Source organism: Bufo gargarizans, chromosome 6, assembly GCF_014858855.1.
Source record: "Bufo gargarizans isolate SCDJY-AF-19 chromosome 6, ASM1485885v1, whole genome shotgun sequence".
Taxonomy (NCBI): domain Eukaryota; kingdom Metazoa; phylum Chordata; class Amphibia; order Anura; family Bufonidae; genus Bufo; species Bufo gargarizans.
The window spans coordinates 296,833,791-296,859,145 of NC_058085.1; the positions used below are offsets into that span (position 1 = coordinate 296,833,791).

The 25,355-nt window shown below is 42.2% G+C and overlaps 1 protein-coding gene across 7 annotated transcripts in view; it reads left to right on the forward strand.

The window, feature by feature from the left end:
* The window catches only part of ANK3 (ankyrin 3), a 695,467-nt gene that overhangs the window by 527,442 nt on the left and 142,670 nt on the right, over positions 1-25,355 (forward strand). For 5 of the 7 annotated variants that reach the window (XM_044296177.1, XM_044296180.1, XM_044296178.1 and 2 more), the window contains 7 exons: positions 2,115-2,213; positions 3,959-4,057; positions 10,111-10,209; positions 11,975-12,172; positions 13,094-13,192; positions 19,821-19,919; positions 23,150-23,347. In XM_044296177.1, coding sequence (XP_044152112.1) covers positions 2,115-2,213; positions 3,959-4,057; positions 10,111-10,209; positions 11,975-12,172; positions 13,094-13,192; positions 19,821-19,919; positions 23,150-23,347 — 891 coding nt within the window. The remainder of the gene's footprint in view (positions 1-2,114; positions 2,214-3,958; positions 4,058-10,110; positions 10,210-11,974; positions 12,173-13,093; positions 13,193-19,820; positions 19,920-23,149; positions 23,348-25,355) is intronic. The other 2 variants (XM_044296181.1, XM_044296182.1) reach the window with 1 other exon arrangement.

Here is a 25,355-nt window from a genome sequence, read left to right on the forward strand (position 1 = left end):
TCCAGCAGCCTATTTGTAAGTGGCTGCTAGCTGTGCTGTGTAACAGGATGTGGGGGCAGGGCAGCAGAGCTGTGCTGTGTAACAGGATGTGGGGGCGGGGCAACAGAGCTGTGCTGTGTAACAGGATGTGGGGGCGGGGCAGCAGAGGTGTGCTGTGTAACAGGATGTGGGGGCAGCAGAGCTGTGCTGTGTAACAGGATGTGGGGGCGGGGCAGCAGAGGTGTGCTGTGTAACAGGATGTGGGGGCGGGGCAGCAGAGCTGTGCTGGTTCTTGTGAAATCAACAAGAACACCCACAGAGCCTCACAGAAGATGTCAGCAGTGAGCAAAACTCATAGAAGAGCATTTCTGAGAGCATGTGAGCTGATACCAGTAAACAAAGAAAGTGCAATTTTATTATGTGCTGCATTACGGTATGATATGGGGTTATTGATTTTTAGTGCACAAATGTGTCCATAGCCTTTAAAAGAGGACCTTTCATCGTTCCTCACTAATCCATTTCAGTAAATGCATTCCTCATGAAATAACCTTTTGATGAGCATATTTTTCTTAAAGGGGTTATCCCATGAGCAATGTAAACAATGAAAATCAGACATCATGTAGTATATACAAATCTCTTTCTAACAAAGCTAGAACCAGCCCTGTACCTCACATGGGTTTGCCCATTAATTGCTGCAGTTGTTCTGCTACATTTATTTCAGGCTGTCAGGTCAGGGGGTGGTCACTTTCTCAGGGGGCATGTCCTTTCTGCTGCAGAGGGAGGCAGTTGAAGGATGGAATTGAGCTTGTATGTCAAACTGAGTGAGCTGGACGTAGAACTTAGAAAAAGGGCAAACAGCGGGTTACGCTACACAGAGAGGTTTCAGTTAATATGTCCGTGGGTATACTAAATTTTATTAATACTAAATTAACTACATGCAGTGACAAAAGTATTCAGATTCAGGTGCTTGTTTGAAAAATGTAGAATACTTTTTGTGGGACAACCCGTTTAAGAACTTTGTGTGGTGCAGTTCATCTATTAATCATCCTAGAAATGTACCATTCCCAAATTTCTAGGAGTAATAGCACAACCTGGAGGTCTAAGAAAAATGCTCCTCATTGCTATTTCATGGGGAATGCAGTTATTTACTAAAACAGGCAGGTCCGTAAAGATACAGATCTCCTTTAAGTGAGCTTTGAGCTTTCTGTATACAGTTTATACATTGACCTCAATAATAGCACAGTATTCAGTGATACCCCCATGCTCCCTCTAGTGGAGGCTGCAGACAGCACATTTTCTTAAAGCTATGTCTGTGCGGGGGATCTGGAAGAAAAATGAAGCTCCGTCCACTATACAGATAAATTAAGAAAATAATTAGAGCAAAATGTTGGACCTGACCATCATGGTGATAACAGGTGGAAATTCACTTTAAGGTTTAACCAGTATTCCAAGGTGGCATCCGTTTTTAGGCTGTACTTGTATTTCACCTCTCTAATTGCAACTCGGAAAGAAATTAGCTCTTTACCCTGGGTCCTAATTTTAAGGAATAAAGTTTCAGTATTTGCATAGAATGTGCATTAGAAATAACACTCGAAAATGTTTGTGTCTCACCATGCTACCTAGCCAGCAAGCTTTCATCAAGGTTCGATCAGAGTACATCGCCATCATGCCAAGTCATCAGCACAGTTCACTGGCGTGCAGCATTATACATTTCTATTTTTGCTGAGCTTGGGGAATGCTTGCCCTTGAAAAACTGAAAAAATCAGTCTGTAACAGAAAAGCAAGTGGCGCTGTGCTTTAGAGGTTATATGTGAACCTACAGGGAGCACTTAATGTGAGGAGTCCAAACTATCCAAACTTTTAACTAGAAGCTCTATGAAAATATATTGTATGCTTGATATATCTTTTATAAGAACATCTACTGCTACCAAAGCAGAGGCAGACACTTTTTGAAGGCATTAACCCGTGCTTACTCTTCGGTCAGGCAATAGGTCGAGATCTCTCGCATGTTATGTATATTGCAGTAGCTTTCTCCACCAGGACTCTTTCACCTTGGATGGTGGAATCCTATATGAGAAGCTTTCATACTTTTATATGGAGATACTCATAGATCTATATGTTTTTCTACCCAACAGAATGGTTTCACACCCCTTCATATTGCCTGCAAGAAAAACAGGATTAAAGTAATGGAACTTCTCCTGAAACATGGGGCGTCTATTCAAGCAGTAACTGAAGTGAGTATGATGTTGGCACTGGTGAGGCGGCATAGAGGCCCAGTTTGATGGCATTTAGGTTGCAGTTGGACTACAATGTTTTCAGATTTGGAAATTGTTTAGAGGGAGAATAGCTAGCAGGCATATATAGCAAGATAGCAGCCAATGCAAGGAGCACCTTCCATGTTGGCTGCCTTCCTAATTTGAATGACATCCTGTGCCGGGTCCTTCTCTTCATACCTTAGAAAACAAGGGGGTGTGGGTTTAATCCATGGGTCATGGAAAGGAGATGGGGAAGTTAATCGTCCTTAATCAAGCACATATTGTACAGTTCATGCCCAAAATTCAACCATATCAACAACAGCTTAAATGTTCCTCACACTCATCTAAATGATGGCACCTGTATAGCAACTCCATTGGGGCTGCTGCTCCATTACACCACCATACATATTACCAGAAAAACTATATTAGGATAAGTATATTTGGAGCACTGCACCAGTCTATATATCAGATTGGATGAACACTTACCTGATTCTTAATGTTCTCCCATTCTCCAAACGGATATTCTAGTGAACGATTGGCGGATATATTCCTTATACAGTCTGGGTTCTTCAAAGGGTTCCAAATACTTACAAAGATGGTATTCGGGTGGTAATGTGGATACAAACAAGTCCACGAGCTCCACTAACAGTCCCGTGGAAAGGACCCAGCCAACAGTGCGCCATGTGTGTGGGAACAAAATCAGGTCATATCCCTGAAGAAGGAAACCATGTTTTTCCGAAGCGTATTGGATTGGAGTGTCCCAGTGTGGCCTCCAGGACAGCAGTAGTGACGTCACTCAGTTTGACTGGTTTCTTTTTGTTCCAACATAAGAGTACTGCCGATCTTCACCGGGGTAACTTTGGGGACTGGGAGAGCATTAAGAATCAGGTAAGTGTTCATAATATCTGATATAAAGACTGGTGCAGCGCTCCAAATACACTTATCCTAATATAGTTAGCCTGGTAATATGTATGATTGCGGTGTCCTAGTGTGGGGCAGCCATTTGCGGTCTTTGCGCTGGAGGGTATTATATGAGCCCGATGAATGTTTTCATATATTATACAAAAAGTTTATCCTCCTGTCCCGGGTGGTAAGTGTAGTGATGTTATTCTATATTAGAAAGGAGCACTATTTTGCTATGGGCCCCTCTAACTTTATGTACTCTCATGTAACACAGGACTAGAGGGGCATGAGTATGTGTGCATGTTTGGTTTCGGTTTTTGGGAAGGGGGTGGGGGTGGGTCAGGTATTTGAGGTCAACAGCAAAAGTTTTGATAATAGCATAGATATATACTATTTTGGAAGTCAGGGCAGAAGACACTAATGGTTGGGGTGCTGAATTCCATGTATCCACTTCAATATACAGAGATGTGAAAGAGATCCTAGCTTCACACCTGCTGTGATGTACAGCCTTTATTAAAATATGAGATAGACAGATAGATAGAAATGAAAATCCCCAACCTCCTCTTCTGATGCAACATGTGCCAACCATGAATGCAGCCATCTTTGCTCATGGAGTTGTAAAACTCAATTTTACACAAAGTTGGAATACCAGTATTGCCATGCACAATTACATGTTCTTTCTCCGGTGTAGTCTTTGCTGACAATTTTTAATTCTGTTTATAAACTAGAAAGATGAGACCAGGGGCTCTGTAAAGATCTTCCTTTAGGGATCTCTGTAATGGACCTGTGAACCATAATAAGTAATATTGTCTCATTCACAGTCTGGCCTGACACCGATCCACGTCGCTGCCTTCATGGGACATGTCAATATTGTTTCTCAGTTAACGCACCATGGAGCATCTCCCAACACAACCAATGTGGTGAGTTGATTTGCCGATCACTATGGGCAACACAGAATTTTGAAGTACAGCTACATTTGTAGCACTGCTGACCCATCTGTATTTCTGTTGATGGTTTGAGACAGGACTACTGTCTTAACTTAATGCATAAATAATGTAATGCCAGTTTGTTAAATTATATATTCAGCACTGCAACATCTTCCTTTACATTTTATGTAAAGGTGTCCAAACACGTAAGAGTAAAGTTGGCCAAACCCACTGATTTCAGCGGGGCCTGATGACTATCTTCTGTGTATGGGGATATGCCAACTTTCCTCTAACAGATGACAGCCAGGGAAAGAAGGATTTGGCATGTAGAGTTTTGACATGCTCAGTCTCTTTTTCCTCAGCAGAGGTCTCTGATAGAGAGTTACTCCCGTCTTCACCACATGGACCACAAGCACTATCAGTATGCATGCATATGGAGGAGCTGGAAGAAATACCCTGTAACTGTTGGAAAAATGAGCTGACAACTACTGAAAGTGCTCAGTCCTTAATAGTGTTGAGCGAATGGAAGCATCCGAAGTGGAATTACATCCGGATTTCAGGAAAAATTCGATTCACTGCAAAGCTGAATTTCCTTGGGCTTCCTGATAACAAATCTATTTCTCCTGAAATGGCGGTAGAAATAAAAAAAAAAATACATACTCACCTCATCCATTTGCACCTGAAGAGGCAGTTGCGGCAGAAACCATGCAAAATCTTGAGCAGGGTGATATAAGACGTCACTACGCCGGCGCGCTGGCTGTGCATGAAGACGTTATGTGATGACGTCACCACACCCGGCCAGCGTGATGACGTCATCACGTTACAGTGTGAGATTTTGCGTGGTGTCTTCAATCAAGATGGCCCTGATGACCTCTACACGAGCAAATGGATACGTTGAGTATTTATAAAAAAAATGTAACCCTGATTTTTATCAATGATGGGGGGGGGCGCGATCCCCGTTCCCTGTCATTGCGCCCGCTACATACAAAGGAATGCGCTTCATTAAGTAATTCTTCATGAATCTAATTTCTTTGTAGCAGCCGAATCTAATTTCTCATAACTTTGTCTGACCTCCTCCATAGGCCTTCTTCTGGAATCAATAGGGAGATTTAGGAATTTGTACTTATGCCAGAGTTGACGGTGCTCCCTGCGTGTCTCTACATTGTAAAGACACCACCAAAACAGTTCTAGATTTGTTATTTTATGCAGCAGCTATATTGTAACATTTCTTTTGCATTGTGGTTTGATTTGTATTTGCATACAAGCAAATTGGTAGGCAGCTCCAGTAGAACAAAGAATGCCTTATGTGGCTTCACTAGCCAGTAGATCTAGAGGTACACAGGTTTCTACTGTACTTCCATTAGCTTTTGAGGTCTGTTTGTCTCTAGGAGTATCTTCTACTGGTTACAGCGGAAAAGATAAAAAACATTTGGTTTCTACACAGTAGTCTGGATCGTTATCTACATTGGACTGTCCTAGCTACAGTTAGACCACACAGGATGGTTGGAGAACCAGTTGCTGTTGGACAGCAGAGGCAAATGTGCAAAGACATGTTCTTATACTCATATATACAGGGAACAGTCTCTGGATCGTCTGGGCACTGAGTTCAGGAATCAAGCTTAAAAAGTAACTACACTTTACAGAAACTTTTGATACGTCATAGCGACATATCAAAGGTTTTGATGAGTGAGTGATAAGTGCTGAGACCTCCACTGATTGCTAAAATGAGGAGTTAAATGCTCTCATTAAGCTCTGTCTCTCTTCACTGCTGAAGATGGAAGTGTAGATGGTGTCCGTACAAAGTCTATTCTCAATGAGCTAAGCTCTCAGACCAGCACCGATCAGAACCTTTGATATGTCACTCTGTAAGTAACATATCTAAAGTTTATGTAAAGTGTGGGTCTTCTTTAATGGTTCCAGGGTAAAGCATACTGGATAGGGTAGAGGATACAAAAACTAGTCCAGGAATAAAAGTTTAGGGAGTAGGCTCAGGTTTTGTGGAAAAGAGACAGAGTTCCTTCTGCTTTTTGCTTGACTGAACAAGTCAAGTGTACATGGAACACACAGGGGTCCAGGAATCTGGTTGCTGGCTTTGATTTCAGACAACAGGATAAACAACAGTCCAGAGAGAAATCAGCCAACTCCTAAGGGTGCTGCCACACATCGCGGCTGTGCTGCGTTTTGGATGCGCCCAAATAAAGGTATAAAAAACACATGTGCATTACCCCAAACCTAGGGGTATCTGCAATTGTTATGTATTAATATGTTAATGTTATGTACACAGCATGAAATGGTATGGTTGGCAGGGACAGGGTTAACCACCCTGTTTCTCCCCTCTTAGTATGAGTGGGCTGGTCCTGCTTCCTGCCAGGATAGGGTGTTCTTGCTAGGACAGTAATAAGGAAGGAAGCACGTCCAATTGCTCGTACTCCAAGGGTCTTAGGGTCTAGCACTAGATCCAACTCTCCACTACTCCAGAGAGACTGCAAGAACCCCAGAATACAGCTTTCCTAGAGGCTACAACATTGATAGTCAGCAGAGTGACTAGCAAGCCACAGCTTTACAGACCCTGCTGCAGGTGAGGGACTGCAGCTCAGATACCCATCACCTAGATTACATCCAGGCCAGACCAACCGAAAGCCTGCATTACACAGTGTACGCCTTTATCCACAAGTGCCAGTTACAGCTGTTAGCCAGAGGTTCAAGGGAAAGTCGCTAGCAACTGGCACCTATCCAGTCACCATACCTCATTATCGGGGGAAAGAAATTGCACTTTGTATAAACTACTGTTGGATGTACTACAAGTTGTCTTTTGCACTTGCAATAAAAAGAGACTTTTACTTCTGGCCTGGTTCCTCAAACCACCTTTCCACTGCACCGATCGCCAGCCTGAGGGAGTACACCATGACACAACATCTCATCAGGGCCATTACAACTCTCATCCTCTGCACTGGCTCCTAAGGAGCTTACTGCACATGCTATTTTTCCAATAACGTACCTTTATGCTGCTTTTTCTTCCAGCAAAGGGAAAATTCACAGCAAAGTTAACGCACAGTGGCATCTGTTCACCATATGTTCCGATATTTAAAAAAAAAAACCTTATACTGCAGCATACATTTTTACTGGACACCTGTGCATGGACTAGCACAGTCTGCTGCTCTATTCTATGCGGCTAAAGCAATAAGCCGCGTTAGATGCCGCCAAACAGATACCAAATGAACAGTCTCTTGGCAACTGTAATGGTGGTCTAGAGGTCTGTTTAACGGATGCGCTGGAAACTTTCCTGGTACACAGGGTAAACAGGCATGCAATGTTAAAAAACCTAAATGACACTATAGAGCAGCTCTGGCACAAAGTGAGCCAGGACGTTTCTACTGTGTATCGCCAGTAAAGAGTTACCAGTCCCAGCACACAGTATAACATTGCATTGCAATTATTTTTAGATGGATCTTTCAGGCCTGGATACTAAATGTGATATTCACAAGAGTTTTTTCTCTTTTTAATTTATCTGACTGCCAACAGGAATTGTTTAAAGCACATATGGCACATAAATGCCCGGTATCTCCCATTACATGACATGAAACAGCAGATTTATATGTTTGAGATATTGATTCTTTTACCCCATGTGTCCTTTGCAGCTGGGATCATTTTAGAGCTGAGTTCCACCAAAAATAGGCCTTTGATGCTATTTATTTTCCAAGATACATAAATGTAGTCTGGGCCTCTGACAAACTGTTGGGACCAGAACGATTCCCAGACAGTCAGCTATGACCTTTTTTTTTACATTCTTTTCTTGTGAAAGCATATTAGATTTTAGAAAATGTATCAGAGGCAAACCTCATGTTTTTATACATGTTCTATGCCAAATTTACACAACTTTATATACAGTTTATTGCATTAAAGGGTACTGCCCACAATGACATGGAGTTATTAGTAGTGGCAGCACGGTGGCTCAGTGGTTAGCACTGGGGGCCTAGGTTCACATCCAACCAAGGACAACATCTGCCTGGAGTTTGTATGTTCTCCCTGTGTTTGTGTGGGTTTCCTCCGGGTACTCCGGTTTTCTCCCACACCCCAAAGACATACTGATAGGGAACTTAGATTGTGCGCCACATTGGGCACAGTGGGATGCTGTGGTCTGTAAAGAGCTGCGGAATATGTCAGCGCTATATAAGTGTGTAAAGTAATAATATAATTAAAGTCTCTGGTGGCCATAGCTTTTACTACAGGCTTTCTGCTTTTTTTCCTTTTCGTTTTCCTTTAAAGGGGTTTTTCAGGATAGGTCATTAATATCAGATCGGCAGGGTTGTCAGACACCCTCCACCCCGCCAATCAACAGTTTGAGGAGGCATGGGTGCTCCGGTGAGCTCCGCGGCCTCCTCGTACCTTACTAAGCACAGTGCCATACATTGGATAGTGGCTGTGCTTGGTAATGCAGCTTAGCCCTATTCATTTGAATGGGACTGAGCTGCGCCTAGGCCATGTCACCGGTTAATGTGACGTCACTGGCCTTTTATATGGTATTTTATGAAATAGCAAATTAATTCATACTCACCTTACTGATCCTGTTGCTCAGGTTTGAACTAGAGATGAGGGAACTTTTTGAAATAAGTTTTGGGTCTGACTCAAATTTTTTGGACCAAATCAAATATGCTTCATTTATCCTGAAAATGAGTAAATAAGGCTCTCTGGTCTCCTAGGGCTCATATATTTTCTGGAAAGAATCAGAGAATAAATATGCATTGTTTGGTGGGTACTCTTTCTCATTATGGAGAAAGCCTAGTAGGTACAAGGTGTATTGAAGGGCAAGCAAGGCTGCTCTTGATTTCTAGAAAAAGTATATGCAAATTAGCATATCTTACTTCTGCTGGAAAGGTTGTATATCTTAGGGTTTCTAATAAAGATATTCAAATTACCTTTTCTGACAAAAAGGAAAAGAAAGCTGAGCATTTCTCATATCTCTACACATGCTAATTTGCTTATATTTTTCCCAGAAACCAAGAGAAGCATTACCTAGCCTACAATACACCTCATGTATACTATCGCACAGTATATTTTCCATGTGTAGTATTATGTACATGTGCTACATTTACTGTATTTGGTTGGAGTAAACCCATATCTGCAGCGGTTTACCATATTGAACATCAAGTAACTTAATACATCAGTAATGCATCCAAGACGATTAGAAATTGTTAGAGAATGCTGCCACATTAATATTGTTCAACGGGATGTTCTTTTATAATCAAATCTGTACATTTTACACAAGACCCGTCACCACTCCTGAGATGTCTGTTTTAGTACATAATTGTGTTCCCCATTAAATTATGGAAATTCTGGAGCATGCTTTCTTATGACTCTATGTGGTGGTGCCATTCCTCTATCATTTCTAATAGAATTTTTTGAATGAATTGTCAAGTGCGTGTTACCAGTTGGGGGTGTACACTCTGATACTATCCAATCAGTAGCAGATTGCGCAGGAGTGGGGGGTGACACAGTTGGCAATAAATTTATAAAAGTTTAGTAGGAATAATAGAGAAATAGTATGACAACGTAGAGTCATAAGAAAATATGTTCCAGGATTGTTATTGCATGTGGAATGCAAGTATGTTAAAAGGTTTTACTAAGACTCTGGATAGGTCATCAGTATCTGATCGATGGGGGTCCGACACCTGGGACCCCAGCGATCAGCTGTTTAAGAAGGCATTGACACTCCTGTAACCACCATGGCCTTCTCCATGCTCACTAAGCACAGCGCCGTACACTGTATAATGGCTGTGTTTGGTATTGCGCTCAGTCCCATTCACTTCCATGGGGCTGAGCTGCTCCTAGGCCATATGACCGAAGAACGTGTTATCACTGGCTTAGCGAAGGCTGTGGCTCTACTGCAAGTGCTGCTGCCTTCTCAAACAGCTGATCAGCGGGGGTCCCGGGTGTTGGACCCCCACGATCAGATTATAAAGTCTCAGAAAACCCCTTTAAGGTCCTCTCTAATGTTAGTTGGTTGCGGTGATAACTGCCTTTTTTGCTTTTTTCCCTAAATGTTCTAGAGAGGTGAAACAGCACTCCATATGGCTGCCAGAGCCGGACAGTCTGAAGTTGTCCGATACCTTTTGCAAAATGGAGCTCAGGTAGAAGCTAAAGCAAAGGTAAGCTGTATTGGTTTTACATATTATTATTTCTAATTTATTTCTGTATTAGGTTGTCCTAAGGCATTTTTTTTTTTTAAGACATAGACGGAAAAACTTTCTCCACCATCCCACCAAGTTATACTGACTTTCATAACTTTCTACATGTTCTACATCAGGGCTTCTCAAACTTTGTATACTCCAGCAAATGCATGGTCATGCCAGAGCCTCACCAGTATGCACATTCTGCTGCACAGCGCCAAATACCACCATATAGTCTCCATATTACCCCTAGCAGCACAAAACAAATACAACAGTGCAGGACAAGATGCCTACCCAGTAGTAGGCCAAATACTACAGTGTAGCAAATGATACCTCCTCACCAGCAACAAATACATTCCACAGTAGTTTTGCTGCTGGTGTATTACATGTGATATAATGATGAGGTTTTTACACAGACCAGGTATACTGGCAGTGAACTTACAGTTCTGGCTCCTGTCTCCACCACCTGGTAATATTGAGATGTTTTTAGCTCCTAAATGGTTGTGAGCTAATATTTGATCTCTTTTAGGGTTAGGGTGGTTTAGTGGTTAAGGCTAACATTATGGGCCAGATTTATCATGACTCTGACAGCTCACTCCACTTTAACATATGGCTAAAGTCCGTTTTAGCCAAGTCAGATTTATGATCCGCCCTTTAAGACTGTAATAAATGTGGTTTGACGGTAGCAGTTTATCCGTCAGTAAGCAGCTTTACAAAAGTCGCACATCTTTACGAAAAAGTTGCAAGTTTTTATGAAAAAGTCGCATGTTCTATTAAAAAGTCTCATAATATAAGCATGGTCCTCACTGGAGTGAAATTGCGACTTTTTAGCGACTTTTTAAATAGTCCCAATAGTAAATCTGTCTAGAGATTCATTTACATAAGAAAACACGCCCCCACTTTCAGAAAACTGGACTTTTTCACTCCATTATTCTGACCTGAGCTAATGATAAATCTGGCCCTATATCTTTAATTCAATGTTTTCTCCTGGACTACTCAGGGGGAAGTTTTGCATACTAGAAAGCAGTCCTTAAGGGGGTGGTCCCACAAAAATTATTCTACAGTATTCAAACCACCACCTGGATCTGAATACTTTTGCAATTGCAAGTAATTAAAAACATACCCACTGAATTATTTAATAAAATGTATCTGTATAGCGCCACCTGCTCTTGCGCTTGTTTTTTTCTTATTATTTCTTTGTCCTGCTCACTGAGATGGTCACACATCCTCAGTTTCTTCCTTCATCTGCCTCCTGAGCTGTGATAGGGAGAGCATGGACACGCCCCCTGAGCTGTGATAGGGAGAGCTGAGACACGCCCTGAGCTGCAGCAGAGAAGACACTCCCCTGAGCTGTCAGATTAATATAAATCTAGCAGAGTAATGGATGGGGAGATCTTTGGATCCCTGTGAGGTACAGGGCTGGTTCTAGCTTTGTTAGAAAGAGGTTGTCATGTAGTATATGTCTCAATTTCATTTTTTACATTAGTCATGGAATAAACCCTTTAAGTTTTGCTCATGATTGGCATAGACCATATGTGGGAAATGATTAATGAACCAGCCAAATTTAAGTAGTTTCCCATCAGAAGGAACACATTCTAGAGGTGACTCCCCCTCTGTTTCCTATAGAAATCAAGCAGAGCATACTTGATATCCTTCAAGTCTAGTCTTCACTTTATGAATGCAGTGCACACCATTCCAGGTATTCCCCAAAATGTTGAAAACGTTTGTCTGTTTGTGTTCTCAGGATGACCAAACACCACTGCACATAGCAGCTCGTCTAGGGAAAGCAGACATAGTTCAGCAGTTACTCAAGCAAGGGGCAAGCCCAGATGCCTCCACCACCTCTGGTTACACTCCACTGCACCTGGCTGCCAGGGAAGGGCATGATGATGTAGCTTCTGTGCTACTAGAACATGGGGCTACCTATGCAATAGTCACAAAGGTAAGTTAAAAGACCCATATGGAAGTCTTACATTATGTCATACTCCATAGTTGCTCTAGATTGTACCATTTTAAAGAATTGTCTGAAAAACAATTCGAAAATAACGTTCGCCTAGGGCACGCTATTGGGTGCTGTCAGGCCACAAATATGTTCATGGACTGTGCATGAATATAAAATATATGACACTACCTTAAGGTTGCAGGTAGTAGGTTTATAGTACCTGGTCCACAGGGAGTAGTAGCATTCACCACCAGGCAAAGCAAGCAAATGCTTGGGGCCCAGACATCAGGGGGCCCTCTACTAGCCACAAGCGGGTGAAAAAAACATTAAAGGGGAGGACATAACACCTCTGCAGCCACATCAGATGCACAGGAGCCTTCAAAGAGCAGCAGTAGAAGTGGCCAGGCTAATCAGAGTGTGGGGCTTAGCGGGCTGATGGGGCACAGCTTAGCGGTATAACGGGGCAGTTCGATGGGGACCATCAGATATAACTTTGGGGTGCCACAAATGCCAAATCCACCCCTGTCCACAGGTAACAGGTTATGTTCTTCCACAAATACATATCAGCACATTTGCACATGCAGATTTTTCTTCTGACCAGTCAGATAATCCTGCCCCATTCATTAACTGTTAATGCAGCTTTCTTTATTCCTGGTTGTGTTATGACTGATGTTTATCCAGTATTTATTTTGGTAGATTTTGATTCCTTTTTTAGTGTATCGCTTCATATTATGTTGGTATTATGTATCCTGGCAATTGCGTGAAGGTTCCAGTGGTTTACATTGTAGATCACTGCTTGGACCAAATTATCTGTAATTCTGTTAGTGAATACACAATGGAAAAGTTCAGTGGAACAAAAGGAGACATATTGGAACAAAGAAGCGGAACCTGTTTGACCACTTGTAAAATGTCTATTTACAGAAAGGATTTACTCCACTACATGTTGCTGCAAAGTATGGAAAGATTGAAGTAGCCAAGCTGCTTCTGGAGAAAAATGCATCCCCAGATGCAGCCGGAAAGGTAAGTGCAGGCCTAGTTTCTATTGCTTATGCCTCATTCACACATCAGTGTTTGATCAGTGATTTCCTTCAGTGATTGTGAGCCAAAACCAGGTCCGGCTCTAAACACAGAACAGGTGCAGATCTTTCCCTTATACCTTATGTCTGTGGAGGCTCCACTCCTGGTTTTGGCTCACAATCACTGATGGAAATCACTGACCAAAAACTAATATATGAATGAGGCTTAATTCAGATGTATAGCGATTAAAATAGTCAAAACATAAAAAAAAACGAAAGAATGAAAATTTACAAATGTAAACATTATCTATCATCATCTATTAGTTAAGACCCTATTTCACCTCGTTAGCGAAGAGTGTAATACTGCCGTGAATTGCCCGATGAACGAGCAAACGCTTGTTTATCAAGTAATTGGAGTCTTTCAACATGTTTAAAATTAATCGATTGCTGGCGGCAGATCATGCTGTGTAATTAGCACTCTGCTGCCGGAAAACAATGATTGAGTATGGGGACGAGCGATGGTATTAGCGATCACTCGCCCCCATACTGAGGAGGAGATCGCTGTATATAATAGCAGCAGTCTCTTCCGCTAGCTAGCAGGTGATTACCGGGAAGGAGCGCTGTCAATCTAAGCAAACCTCTCAGTCTAATTTGCAGGTAGCATGTTGTAGAGTAGAAGGAGCATGGAGGCATACACTACTTTGGTCCATGATGTGGACCAAATAGGCCCATTATACTCTATGGGTCCATGAAAAAACATGGACACAACACGGATAGCATGTGTGTTTCTTCTGTGTTTCATGGATCGTTGCTAGGAAATTCTCTTGAAATTAAAGGGGTTGTCCAAGAGTATAGAAGCGATCCGTACCATTGAAATTAATGGGATGGCTTGGGTGTAATTACACCTGCTCACCGCTGCAGATGAACAGTGAAGGGGAGGCAGCGCTGGCACGGCGTGCCTTCTCTTCCAACAGCTGATCGGCGGGGGTGCCGGGTGTCGGACCCCCGCCAATCTGATAGGTCATCAATAAATATAACTTGGACAACCCCTTTAATTTTCAGCTGTGCATTGTCTGTGGAATATGGGCGACACAAAGAGGGCAAAAACGATCGCATGGACCAAACATGGACCCTTCAAGGACATCTTCATGGATGAAACACAGACTGATTTTTTTCATGGATGTCAAACGGACTAGGAAATATGAACGTGGCCTTAGTTGTGTAAATCCTTTTGGGCTTAATAGTCATGTGGGCAGTCCTAGTTAGTGACTAACAGCTGTCTCTGCCTGTTCATTCAAGTAAGGCTACCAGTCACTCATAGGACCTCCCACTGGACTCCAAGGCATTGAAAGTGCAGAGATTTGAATCAATCAAGTAGAATACTGAATCTTTTCCTATAAAACAATCAAATCAATCTGCTCAGCTTCTTCTGCTCTATAACATGCTGCCCTTTGATTGCATTTCATGGTGACTTCTTTTGGATCTTCTGAGTGGGGTTGGACTTGGAGACCTCCTGTAATAAAGCAAAATAATTACCATACAACTGGTGCCATACTGTCCTTTCTTGTGTATGATGGAATGACATCGTAGGCCCACAGTTCAAATATGCCACAATATCTTGATTGCCTGGTCTGGAAGGAATTTTTTTCCCTAAAATGAGGAAAAATGACTTCTACCTTGTGAAGATTTTCTTTTTGCTTTCCTCTGTATCAACTTTGTAGGATAACAGGTCAAAAGGTCAATCTAGATGGCTGTATGCCTTTTTTGTCCTTGAAAACTATTGTATACCTACAAACTATTGTATATCTTACTTAAACAATTGCTTGATTTTTTTGGTGAATGACCTAAAAAGTGATATAGACCCCACCAGAAAATGACCTGGCCTATATGCAGCTTCCATCTGGTGCTTTTGGTGGACTTGCCCAATTCTAGTTTCATACTTGTTAACATTCTGGAGAGTAAGGGTGCCTTCATATTTTGGGCTTTGATGCATTTTAATGCAGTTTTTAAAGCCAATGTCAGAAGTGGACTGGATTCTCTTTCTTGAATCCACTACTAGTTTTAGCTTTAAACAGCTCTTCAGACTGACGCACCCTAAGGCTGCCAGAGGTACATGATGAGGACTGCATTGTTTTTCTACAAATATTTTTAAGCAGGAAAAACACAGTGTAAGGGCTCGTTCACACAACCGTGGTTTGGTTCTGCATCCGAGCCCCTTTTTTTTCCGTCTCGGGTGCTGACCCATTCACTTCAATGCGTTGATCCATTCCGTGGCCCCGCAAAAAATATAAGTCATGTCCTATTATTGTCCATTTTGCGGACAAGAATAGGCATTTCTATAATGGGCCGTCTGTTCCGTTCCACAAATTGCGGAAGGCACACGGGCGGCACCCATGTTTTGCGTATTCACAATTTGCGGACCGCAAAACACGAGACGGTAGTGTGGACAAGCCCTAACACAGTGCCAGGAAAGTGAAGGAGATTTGACAAATCTCCTGTACACTTAACTTTTTTCTTCTGCACGGAAATTTACCTCTTGTGCGGATTTTAAAATCTACATTATGTCAATTGTTTGTGTGATTCTGCACCTTCTGTAGAGGGGTTTACCAATTACCACCATAGACTTCAAATAGGTTGATAACAAACAGAAAATCCAAATGGAAATCCACACCAAAAACTGCATAAAAAAACCCACAGAAAACACTCCAAAACCACAATAAATAGTTTATGTGCATTTTTGTGTGGTTTTGGTGCAGATTTCTTCCTGATTTTCAGCACACAGATTTGTACCATGTGCAGGAACCCTAACTGGGTTAATGTAATTTTTTGAATAGAGAACACAAACCAAACATGTCCAGAATTATCATAACATATTAACATAGTAACATAGTATATAAGGCCGAAAATGATATTTGTCCATCCAGTTCGGCCTGTTATCCTGCAAGTTCTACCATGCTGACTCCATAGTAGTAACTTAGTAGTACTCGAACCATCTCACCCCAAACAAGCAGTTAGAAATAGTTTGGCTTTAACTAAATTGCTACATAACTATATATTCCTGTAGAATAGAAACAAAGGGGGAGATTTATCAAAACTGCTGTAAAGTAGAACTGGCTTAGTTGCCCATAGCAACCAATCAGATTCCTCGTTTCATATTTCAGAGCTCCTTTGGATAATGAAAGGTAGAATCTGATTGGTTGCTATGGGCAACTAAAGCCCAATTCACTATTATGTTTGAATTCCGGTGGCCTGATCCAGCTAAGGATCAGGCTACCGGAGCTCACCATATCTGGCATTGCCGGATATGACAGTGTCCCGCTGGCTCCTTGTCGACTATAATGGGATCTCTCTGTGGTCCAGCCGCTTTTCCTGCATACATGCCGCTGCATGTAGTGGTTTTTGTCCAGCTGACTGCTGCCATTTGTGACAGGAACAGCTCGTCAGATCAGGCTACCGGATTCACACCAGTTTTGATAAATCTCCCCCCAAAGACTTGCTGAATGCTGGAATGCAGAAGACCTAATATAAGTCATGTGTGTTGGCATTACCCGGCACTACGGGCCTTGGTTTCTGTAATCCAACATTGTTTTTCACTAGTTTTCCTTTCCTCCCAGAGAGACACATGACTGCGTAGCGGTAACCATTTAGGGTGTACAAAGACTTACTTTCCCTCTAAACCAGGCTATGTAATATCCCTATTAAGTGATTTTATTGCTAGCCACTAACATGTATCACAGAGAAAAATGACCTTTCACATAAAACATAACTTTTACTATCATTGGTTAAAATATTAACCCATATATATATATAATCTTAAGCTATGTCAGATGATTTGACAAAGCCTTACTTAGGATGTATCCAGGATAGTACAATCCAATATAGAAAATTGCGGCAACTTACAGTTTGATGACTGTGGACCTGGCCAGATGGTAAACGAGAGGTAAAGTCTGGGGGGGGGGGGATCCCTAATGTGTCCCTCAATGTACCCCTGCCTACAGGCGGAGCACCCGCCCCAAAAGGGGCGACCCCACCTCTCGGTGGCTAAACCCTCACTGTCGCCTACTTTTACCCTGCCTGTAGAGATTGAAGATGTTCGTCCCTTCTTAGCAGCTTGTCCCGACGTGTTTCCCCAGTATATGTAAAAACTGTTTCATCAGGGGGCTGAAGATAAATAATCAAATCTTGGCAAACTTCAATTCTGATAGTTGCTAGATAAAGAAACAATTGTTGCAGACTTCACTCTGGGTAATTGCCCATCTGATATTCTAGGGCAAAAATTATATGGTAATTATATCACAGACCTCCTGGTATAGTAAGGTGCTAAGAAGGGACGAACATCTTCAATCTCTACAGGCAGAGTAAAAGTAGGCGACAGTGAGGGCTTAGCCACCGAGAGGTGGGGTCGCCCCTTTCGGGGCGGGTGCTCCGCCTGTAGGCAGGGGTACATTGAGGGACACATTCGAGATTCCCCCTCCCCCTCCCCGGCCCAGACTTCACCTCTCGTTCACCGTCTGGCCAGGTCCACAGTCATCAAACTGTAAGTTGCCACAATTTTCTATATCGGATTGTACTAACCTGGATACGTCCTAAGTAAGGCATTGTCTAATCATCTGACATAGTTTAAGATTATATATACACTCACCTAAAGAATTAACACCTGTTCTATTTCTCATTAATGCGATTATCTAGTCAACCAATCACATGGCAGTTGCTTCAATGCATGTAGGGTTGTGGTCCTGGTCAAGACAATCTCCTGAACTCAAAACTGAATGTCAGAATGGGAAAGAAAGGTGATTTAAGCAATTTTGAGTGTGACATGGTTGTTGGTGCCAGACGGGCCGGTCTGAGTATTTCACAATCTGCTCAGTTACTGGGATTTTTACGCACAACCATTTCTAGGGTTTACAAAGAATGGTGTGAAAAGGGAAAAACATCCAGTATGCGGCAGTCCTGTAGGCGAAAATGCCTTGTTGATGGTAGAGGTCAGAGGAGAATGGGCCGACTGATTCAAGCTGATAGAAGAGCAACGTTGACTGAAATAACCACTCGTTACAACCAAGGTATGCAGCAAAGCATTTGTGAAGCCACAACACGCACAACCTTGAGGCGGATAGGCTACAACAGCAGAAGACCCCACCGTGTACCACTCATCTCCACTACAAATAGGAAAAAGAGGCTACAATTTGCACAAGCTCACCAAAATTGGACTGTTGAAGACTGGAAAAATGTTGCCTGGTCTGATGAGTCTCGATTTCTGTTGAGACATTCAAATGGTAGAGTCTGAATTTGGCGTAAACAGAATGAGAACATGTATCCATCATGCCTTGTTACCACTGTGCAGGCTGGTGGTGGTGGTGTAATGGTGTGGGGGATGTTTTCTGGGCACATTTTAGGCCCCTTAGTGCCAATTGGCTATCGTTTAAATGCCACGGGCTACCTGAGCATTGTTTCTGACCATGTCCATCCCTTCATGACCACCATGTACCCATCCTCTGATGGCTACTTCCAGCAGGATAATGCACCATGTCACAAAGCTCGAATCATTTCAAATTGGTTTCTTGAACATGACAATGAGTTCACTGTACTAAAATTGCCCCACAGTCACCAGATCTCAACCCAATAGAGCATCTTTGGGATGTGGTGGAGCAGAAGCTTCGTGCCCTGGATGTGCATCCCTCAAATCTCCATCAACTGCAAGATGCTATCCTATCAATATGGGCCAACATTTCTAAAGAATGCTATCAACACCTTGTTGAATCAATGCCACGTAGAATTAAGGCAGTTCTGAAGGCAAAAGGGGGTCCAACACCGTAATAGTATGGTGTTCCTAATAATTCTTTAGGTGAGTGTAGATGGGGTAATATTTTAACCAATGATAGTAAAAGTTATGCTTTATGTGAAAGGTCATTTTTCTCTGTGGTACATTATATTGATACATTTCTAACCCTATAAATACTACTGTGATTTGTTAGCCACTAACATAAAGAAATAGCTCACATTTCATTGCCTCCAGTTGGGCAGAATAAGGCTAAATTCACACGACCGTAAGTGTTTTGCGGCTGGCACTATATAGAAAATGACTATTCTTGTCTGCGATTTCTGCAGGGCCGCGGAAAGGAACAACGGATGCGAACAGCACACAGTGTGCTGTCCACGTCTTTTGTGGCCCTATTGAAATTAATGGGTCTGTACTAGAGATGAGATAATTTCATGTTATGAAATTCGTTCACGCCTTTAGAGGCATTCCGTTATTCATGCCGTTATAATAGAAGTCTGTGGCCTGCATAACAGATCCGTCCCGTTTCCGTTATGTAGGAGAGGGCTCCCCTGCACAACGGAAACGGGACGGATCCGTTTTGCAGCCCATAGACTTCTTTTATGACGGAATGAATAACGGAATGCCTATGCATGCCATCATAGAATTGCGTTATGGTCCGTGGTAACGGAATCCATAATGCAATTCTGCTTTTACCACCACACTAAGTGTAAACGAATAAAAAAAATATAAAATTCGCTCATCTCTAGTCTGTACCCGTTCAAATGGTCGTCTGAATAAGCCCTAAGTATGATACTTGCCACCGATTTCCTAATTGACACAGTGTGTGATCTTGATTGTTTCTGCATGTCTTCAGAGCGGTTTAACGCCACTGCATGTTGCGGCACACTACGATAACCAGAAAGTGGCGCTGTTACTCCTGGATAAAGGTGCATCACCTCACGGAGCTGCAAAGGTAAAAGCACTTACATCATATGTGTATGATAAATGGTAAATTCTCAGTGACGGTCATCAGATTGGCTCATGTATGCAGATTGTTCCATTTGTGCCATTTTGCCTTCTATGAATGTAGATATGCATGTTACCAAATAACGGACCTCTGTGTTGGTCCATGAAGCTACTGGACTTGCAGAAATGCCATTGTATACCGTGCTTAGTCCAAACCATATTACTAGCCAAAGCCAGCCTCTTCATATACATGTAGCCTCCCAACATGTCTGTGGTAATAACTTCATTCCCTATTAGTGATGAGCAAAGTATTTGAAAATTCGATTCAGCTGCCCACAAAGTGGACTGTGCCTCCCCCCGTCATCGTACCCCTCAGATGCCGCGTTCATAGCTGATCGCGGCATCTCACTGTAATAACACAATGTGAAATAAAAAAAAATTTTTTTATTATACTTACCTCATCCATTTGATTGTGACGAGCCAGCCACCACCATCTGGATTGAAGATCTAGCGCAAAATCTCGCGTTGTCCTTGATGGCGTCATCATGTCAGCTAGTGTAGTGACATCATGCGTCACCACGCACGGGATTTCGTGCGAGATCTTTAATCAAGATGGTGGCTGCCAGCTACTAGCGATCAAATGGATGAGGTAAGTATAATCTTTTTATTTTTTACTGCCATTCAGGGAAAATCGATTCACTGCTACGAAGCACAAGGAAGTTTGGCTTCGCAGCGAATCGACTTTGTGGACTTTGATTTGCTCAACACTATTCCCTATTTATGGTAATTCAGGAGCATGTATTCTTTTGACTCTGTGATGTTCCATCCCTTTATTATTCCTGCTAGAAGTTATAAATGAATTTGGCTTCATGCACACGACTGCATTTTGTATCCCATTTATTTCTATTCAGCCGCAAAAGATGCAGACAGAACACCGTTTGCTGTCCGCATCTGTATGTCTGTTACGTGGCTCTGCACAAAAGATAGAACATGTCCTACTCTTGTCTGTGTTGTGGACAAGAACAAGTATTTCTCCGGGATGTGCTGAACAGGAAAGTATGGGCGGCACGCGGACAGTCGTATGGATGAGGCCTTACTAGCAGTTTGCAGTGAAGGTCCAGATGGTTTTTACCAGTTGAAAGTGTGTCCCTGCACAGTCTGACACTGGCAGCACTGATTGACTAGTGACTGTGAAGGGACACCCCCCAACTGGTGTCGCCCATCTGGACCTTCACTGAATACTGCTAGTAATTCATTCAAACTTCTAGCAGGAATAATATAGGAATGACACAAAATAGAGTCATAAGAATAGATGCTCCAGAATTGTTTTTACATGGGGAGGGCAAGTGGTTACTACAACAGACATGTCAGGAGAGGGGACAGGTCCTCTAAAACAGGCCTGTATTATACCGTAAGGCAGGCATCCTCAAACTGTGGCCCTCCAGCTGTTGTAAAGCTAAAACTCCCAAAATGCCCTGCTGTAGGCTGATACCTGTAGGCTGTTCGGGCATGCTGGGAGTTGTAGTTTTGCAACAGCTGAAGGGCCGCAGTCTGAGGATGCCTGCCGTAAGGCATGAAAAGTTTTTGTCCCCCAAAACAGTGCTTGTATTATCTATGGGCTATGTCTGGTATTGCTTCTTAACTCCATTCACATGAATACCACTAAGCTACGATCAGGGTTGCCAACCAGAATTTTTCTTTTTCCGGGCCACTTATCCCAAAATCACGGACAGCCAACATGTTTTACAGACAAATTGAAAAACAATAATGAATGATTATAGGATTTATAAGATTATAAGTAATACACGTCTATACAGTAGTTCACCTGCACCGCTGCTGCTTCTCCCCTTGCGCAGATGAAAACATCCGGTGTTGGGGGGGGGGGGGGGGCAGCCAATGGCAGACGGGGACGGGGACGAGCCTCCCTAGCATCGCGGGTGATGCATGTGGGGGACATTTTTTAGTCTCGGATAACCCCTTTAGGGACACCTATTATGTATATTGCCCCTAAACATTGCTGATATGACTTTTATGATACTTTTACAATGTGACGTGCCATTGCTGGGATTCTGCACCAGTAGGCTGACTCTGTGAGCCGTCGATGTGTCCTAGAGAGCTATCATACCCCCAGTAAGTGGTGACTAATAAAACTGGAATTCATTTGGAATCAGACATCTGTAAAACATGGTCTGTGGGATGTGGCATGCAAATCTGATATCTGCTGAAGGGGAGAGAGTGTCCACACTGACCTTTACAGGAAAGGAGTAAAGAGACAGCGTGGTAACGAAGTGGTATATATAGACGCAGATTTTATTAGGGACAGAAATTAGCAGAGGCTCATTTTTTTCTTATGTGTAAGTTATTTTAGACATTTATGAACATTGTCTTCGTAAAGTTAAAGGGGCAGTCTAGGATAAAAAAAAAATAAAACAGCGCCAGCCTTGTCTATAGGCTGTGTATGGTACTGCACAACTGCAGCCCCAGGTAAAGTCCAATGATACGAGTGGTGCTGGAGATAAAGAAGAATCTTTTCTCTAGTTCTCCACCAGCCATATTTGCTGTTATACAGCTATAGGGGTAATCAATGTACAAAGCTCCCCTCCAGTATTTATTGATTGACTTCTATCGGAGAGTTTTCTAGATATGCTCTGTGACCTGTGGTCACTTTCATCATCTACTGTGAACGGCGGATACTGTATGTGTTATCTGTCATTGTAATCCTGCCTATGACGATAATGAGATGACTGCTAAAAAGTAATCTGTACAAACCAATAAGTGGTGCCTATTATTAGGCTTAGTGGCCAGTGCAAAAACTCCTAAGTGGATTTTAGGATTTTTTTTTAACTACTGTATAGATCGTGACATTAAAAAAAATCACATCACCAAAAAAATTTATGAAAATAAATATATATATATATATATATATATATATATATATATGTGTGTGTGTGTTCTTACCATAAGTGTGTTGCTATATATCAGCATTTGTATATATGTATCACATGTACAGACTAAGACTCTGTTCTGGAAAACCACAGGGACTATTTTAAAGCCAAAAATGGAAACAACCAGGGACATGACAGCTGCTTCTGCAGATGTTTAGCAGTGGAGGGCGGTCTGTTTCTCATTATATAATTCAAGACTTAAAGGATCCTATTTGGTGGGATGTACACAATCTAATTTACTGATGTTAAGTGCCATGGTAGAAACGAACACTCATTGTCTGTTTCCTTCTAGAATGGCTACACCCCTCTGCACATTGCTGCAAAGAAAAACCAAATGGACATAGCTACCACCTTACTGGAATATGGTGCTGATGCCAATGCAGTTACCAAGCAAGGAATAGCCCCTGTCCATCTAGCTTCTCAGGAGGGCCAAGTGGACATGGTGTCTCTGCTTCTCACCAGAAATGCTAATGTCAATGTTAGCAACAAGGTATTTAAATACCACACTAGTAAGTGTGTGACGAGTTATATTTACATGGTGCCAATATATGATGAAGATCTAAAAAATGAGGTTCCAGTGAAGGTTACAAAGTGACTGTGAATATTGTAAATTGCTGATGCCTTCTAATGCCAGGAAATCTGGTTTGACTTCTTTCTCCAGACGTTAGGCAAATATCCTATGGCTCCTTAGGGAACAATTGTCACGCTTAAGTCATGACATAAGGTTGAGCTATCAATATAAAAAATGTAAGCAATGTTTTGTGATTTTGGCCCTGTTATGTACAACCTTGTATGCCCAAAGTCGTATTAAATGGGCCTTTGTGATGCAAACATCCTGCCTTCAGAGCATGACAACCAGGGAGCTTCCATCAGAGGTATCATGTCCTACCCTATACTGTATTGGATCCTGTAATATCTACAGTACTAGAGAGCATATATAAAGAAGATCATGACATCGTCATCTTGAAGGCTCCTACATTATCATGATCCAGAGGAAGTAGAACCCCTAAGATCTCTTCATTGCTGAACCTGATGTCCATGTTGGCCCTGGTTGACTATGGAACTGAGGAACCTACATCCCCTCACAACAGAAATCTCCTTTCTGACTTCTTAGATAACATATATATTAAACTATGTACAATATATGTCTTCCTACATATAAGTAGGTAGGTGTTGCCTCACCTGGGGCAGATCTTCAGTTTGCCCTGCCTTAGCCTTCTAAACAGCCTGCAGGTGACAATGGTTTACTGGCACCATACTGCCAGCTAAATGCCTGCTTTCTCATCTAGAAGACAGACTTGCATATAATACAGTATACATTTCCAGATCTAAATATTCAGTATATCACTCTTTCCTTTGTCACGTCACATGAATAGTTTTTTTATTCATAAAGTCATGATCTCTTGATCTCTGCACTGCTTGTACATATTGTGCCAAAACTGGCCAAACCTGAATTTCAGAAAGACAGCAATTTTCCAAACCCTGCCTTAGAAATTCATCCCAGTAATTTTTTTAACATAACATTTAGCTCACATTTCTGTCCATATCCCTAAGTACAAGGCTATTTCTCCTATGATAACGCTATTCTAAGCTTCTACAGATACATCTACAGTATAAAAACATCACACAAATATTTAAAATCTTGCCACCTTCCCCCAGTGACAATAGGTTGTCTGGAACTGTACCAAGAAAAACATACAGTATATTCTTTAAATCTAGATTTATATGGAAAGTAACATACACCTCTGTGGGATCAGTGGAAAGATGTGTGGTCAACTCAACAACTAGGACAAACCCCCATCATGCCCTCATTCCTCTTCAGACCTCAGATCAGACCCCCATCAAACCTCTGATGAGACCTTCATCATACCCTTATTCCACCTCAGACTTTGGATCAGACCCCCTATCAGACACCAAACTCCATAAGACCTCAGATCAGACCCCTATTCCTCCTAAGACCTTAGATCAGACCCGCCAGCCCTATCAGACAGAAAAAATAAATAATCAACCTCTCCTGCTCCAGACAGTCTTCTGCCAGCCTAGCTCAGCACTGTGACCTGATGTTGCTCAGCGTCAGGTCATAGTGAGCCCTATGTGCACTATGTCATGACACTGTGGCTCCTGAAAGAAGACCAGGGAATGGTGAATACAGCCAGCGCATCTCTACACTTCCCGCCCCACATGCATAATGATGACTGCTTCCATAATGGAAGCAATCATTAGTATTTCCTCCGTAAGATGCACTGCCATTTCCCTCCTACTTTTGGAGGGATAAGTGCATCTTGTTGCCTGTTCACATCTCGTTTTTGCTGTACCTCAAGCAGATACGTTTAGACATGTAATGTGCCCAGACTTGCATACATTTCAATAATTTAACAAAGATACATATACATTTTTCTGAAATATTTTCTTTTTAACATAAAAATTTGAATATTTTAAGGCATGATCTGAAAAAATGTGAAATGTTAATGGATGGAAACATATTGTCTTAAGTTTCC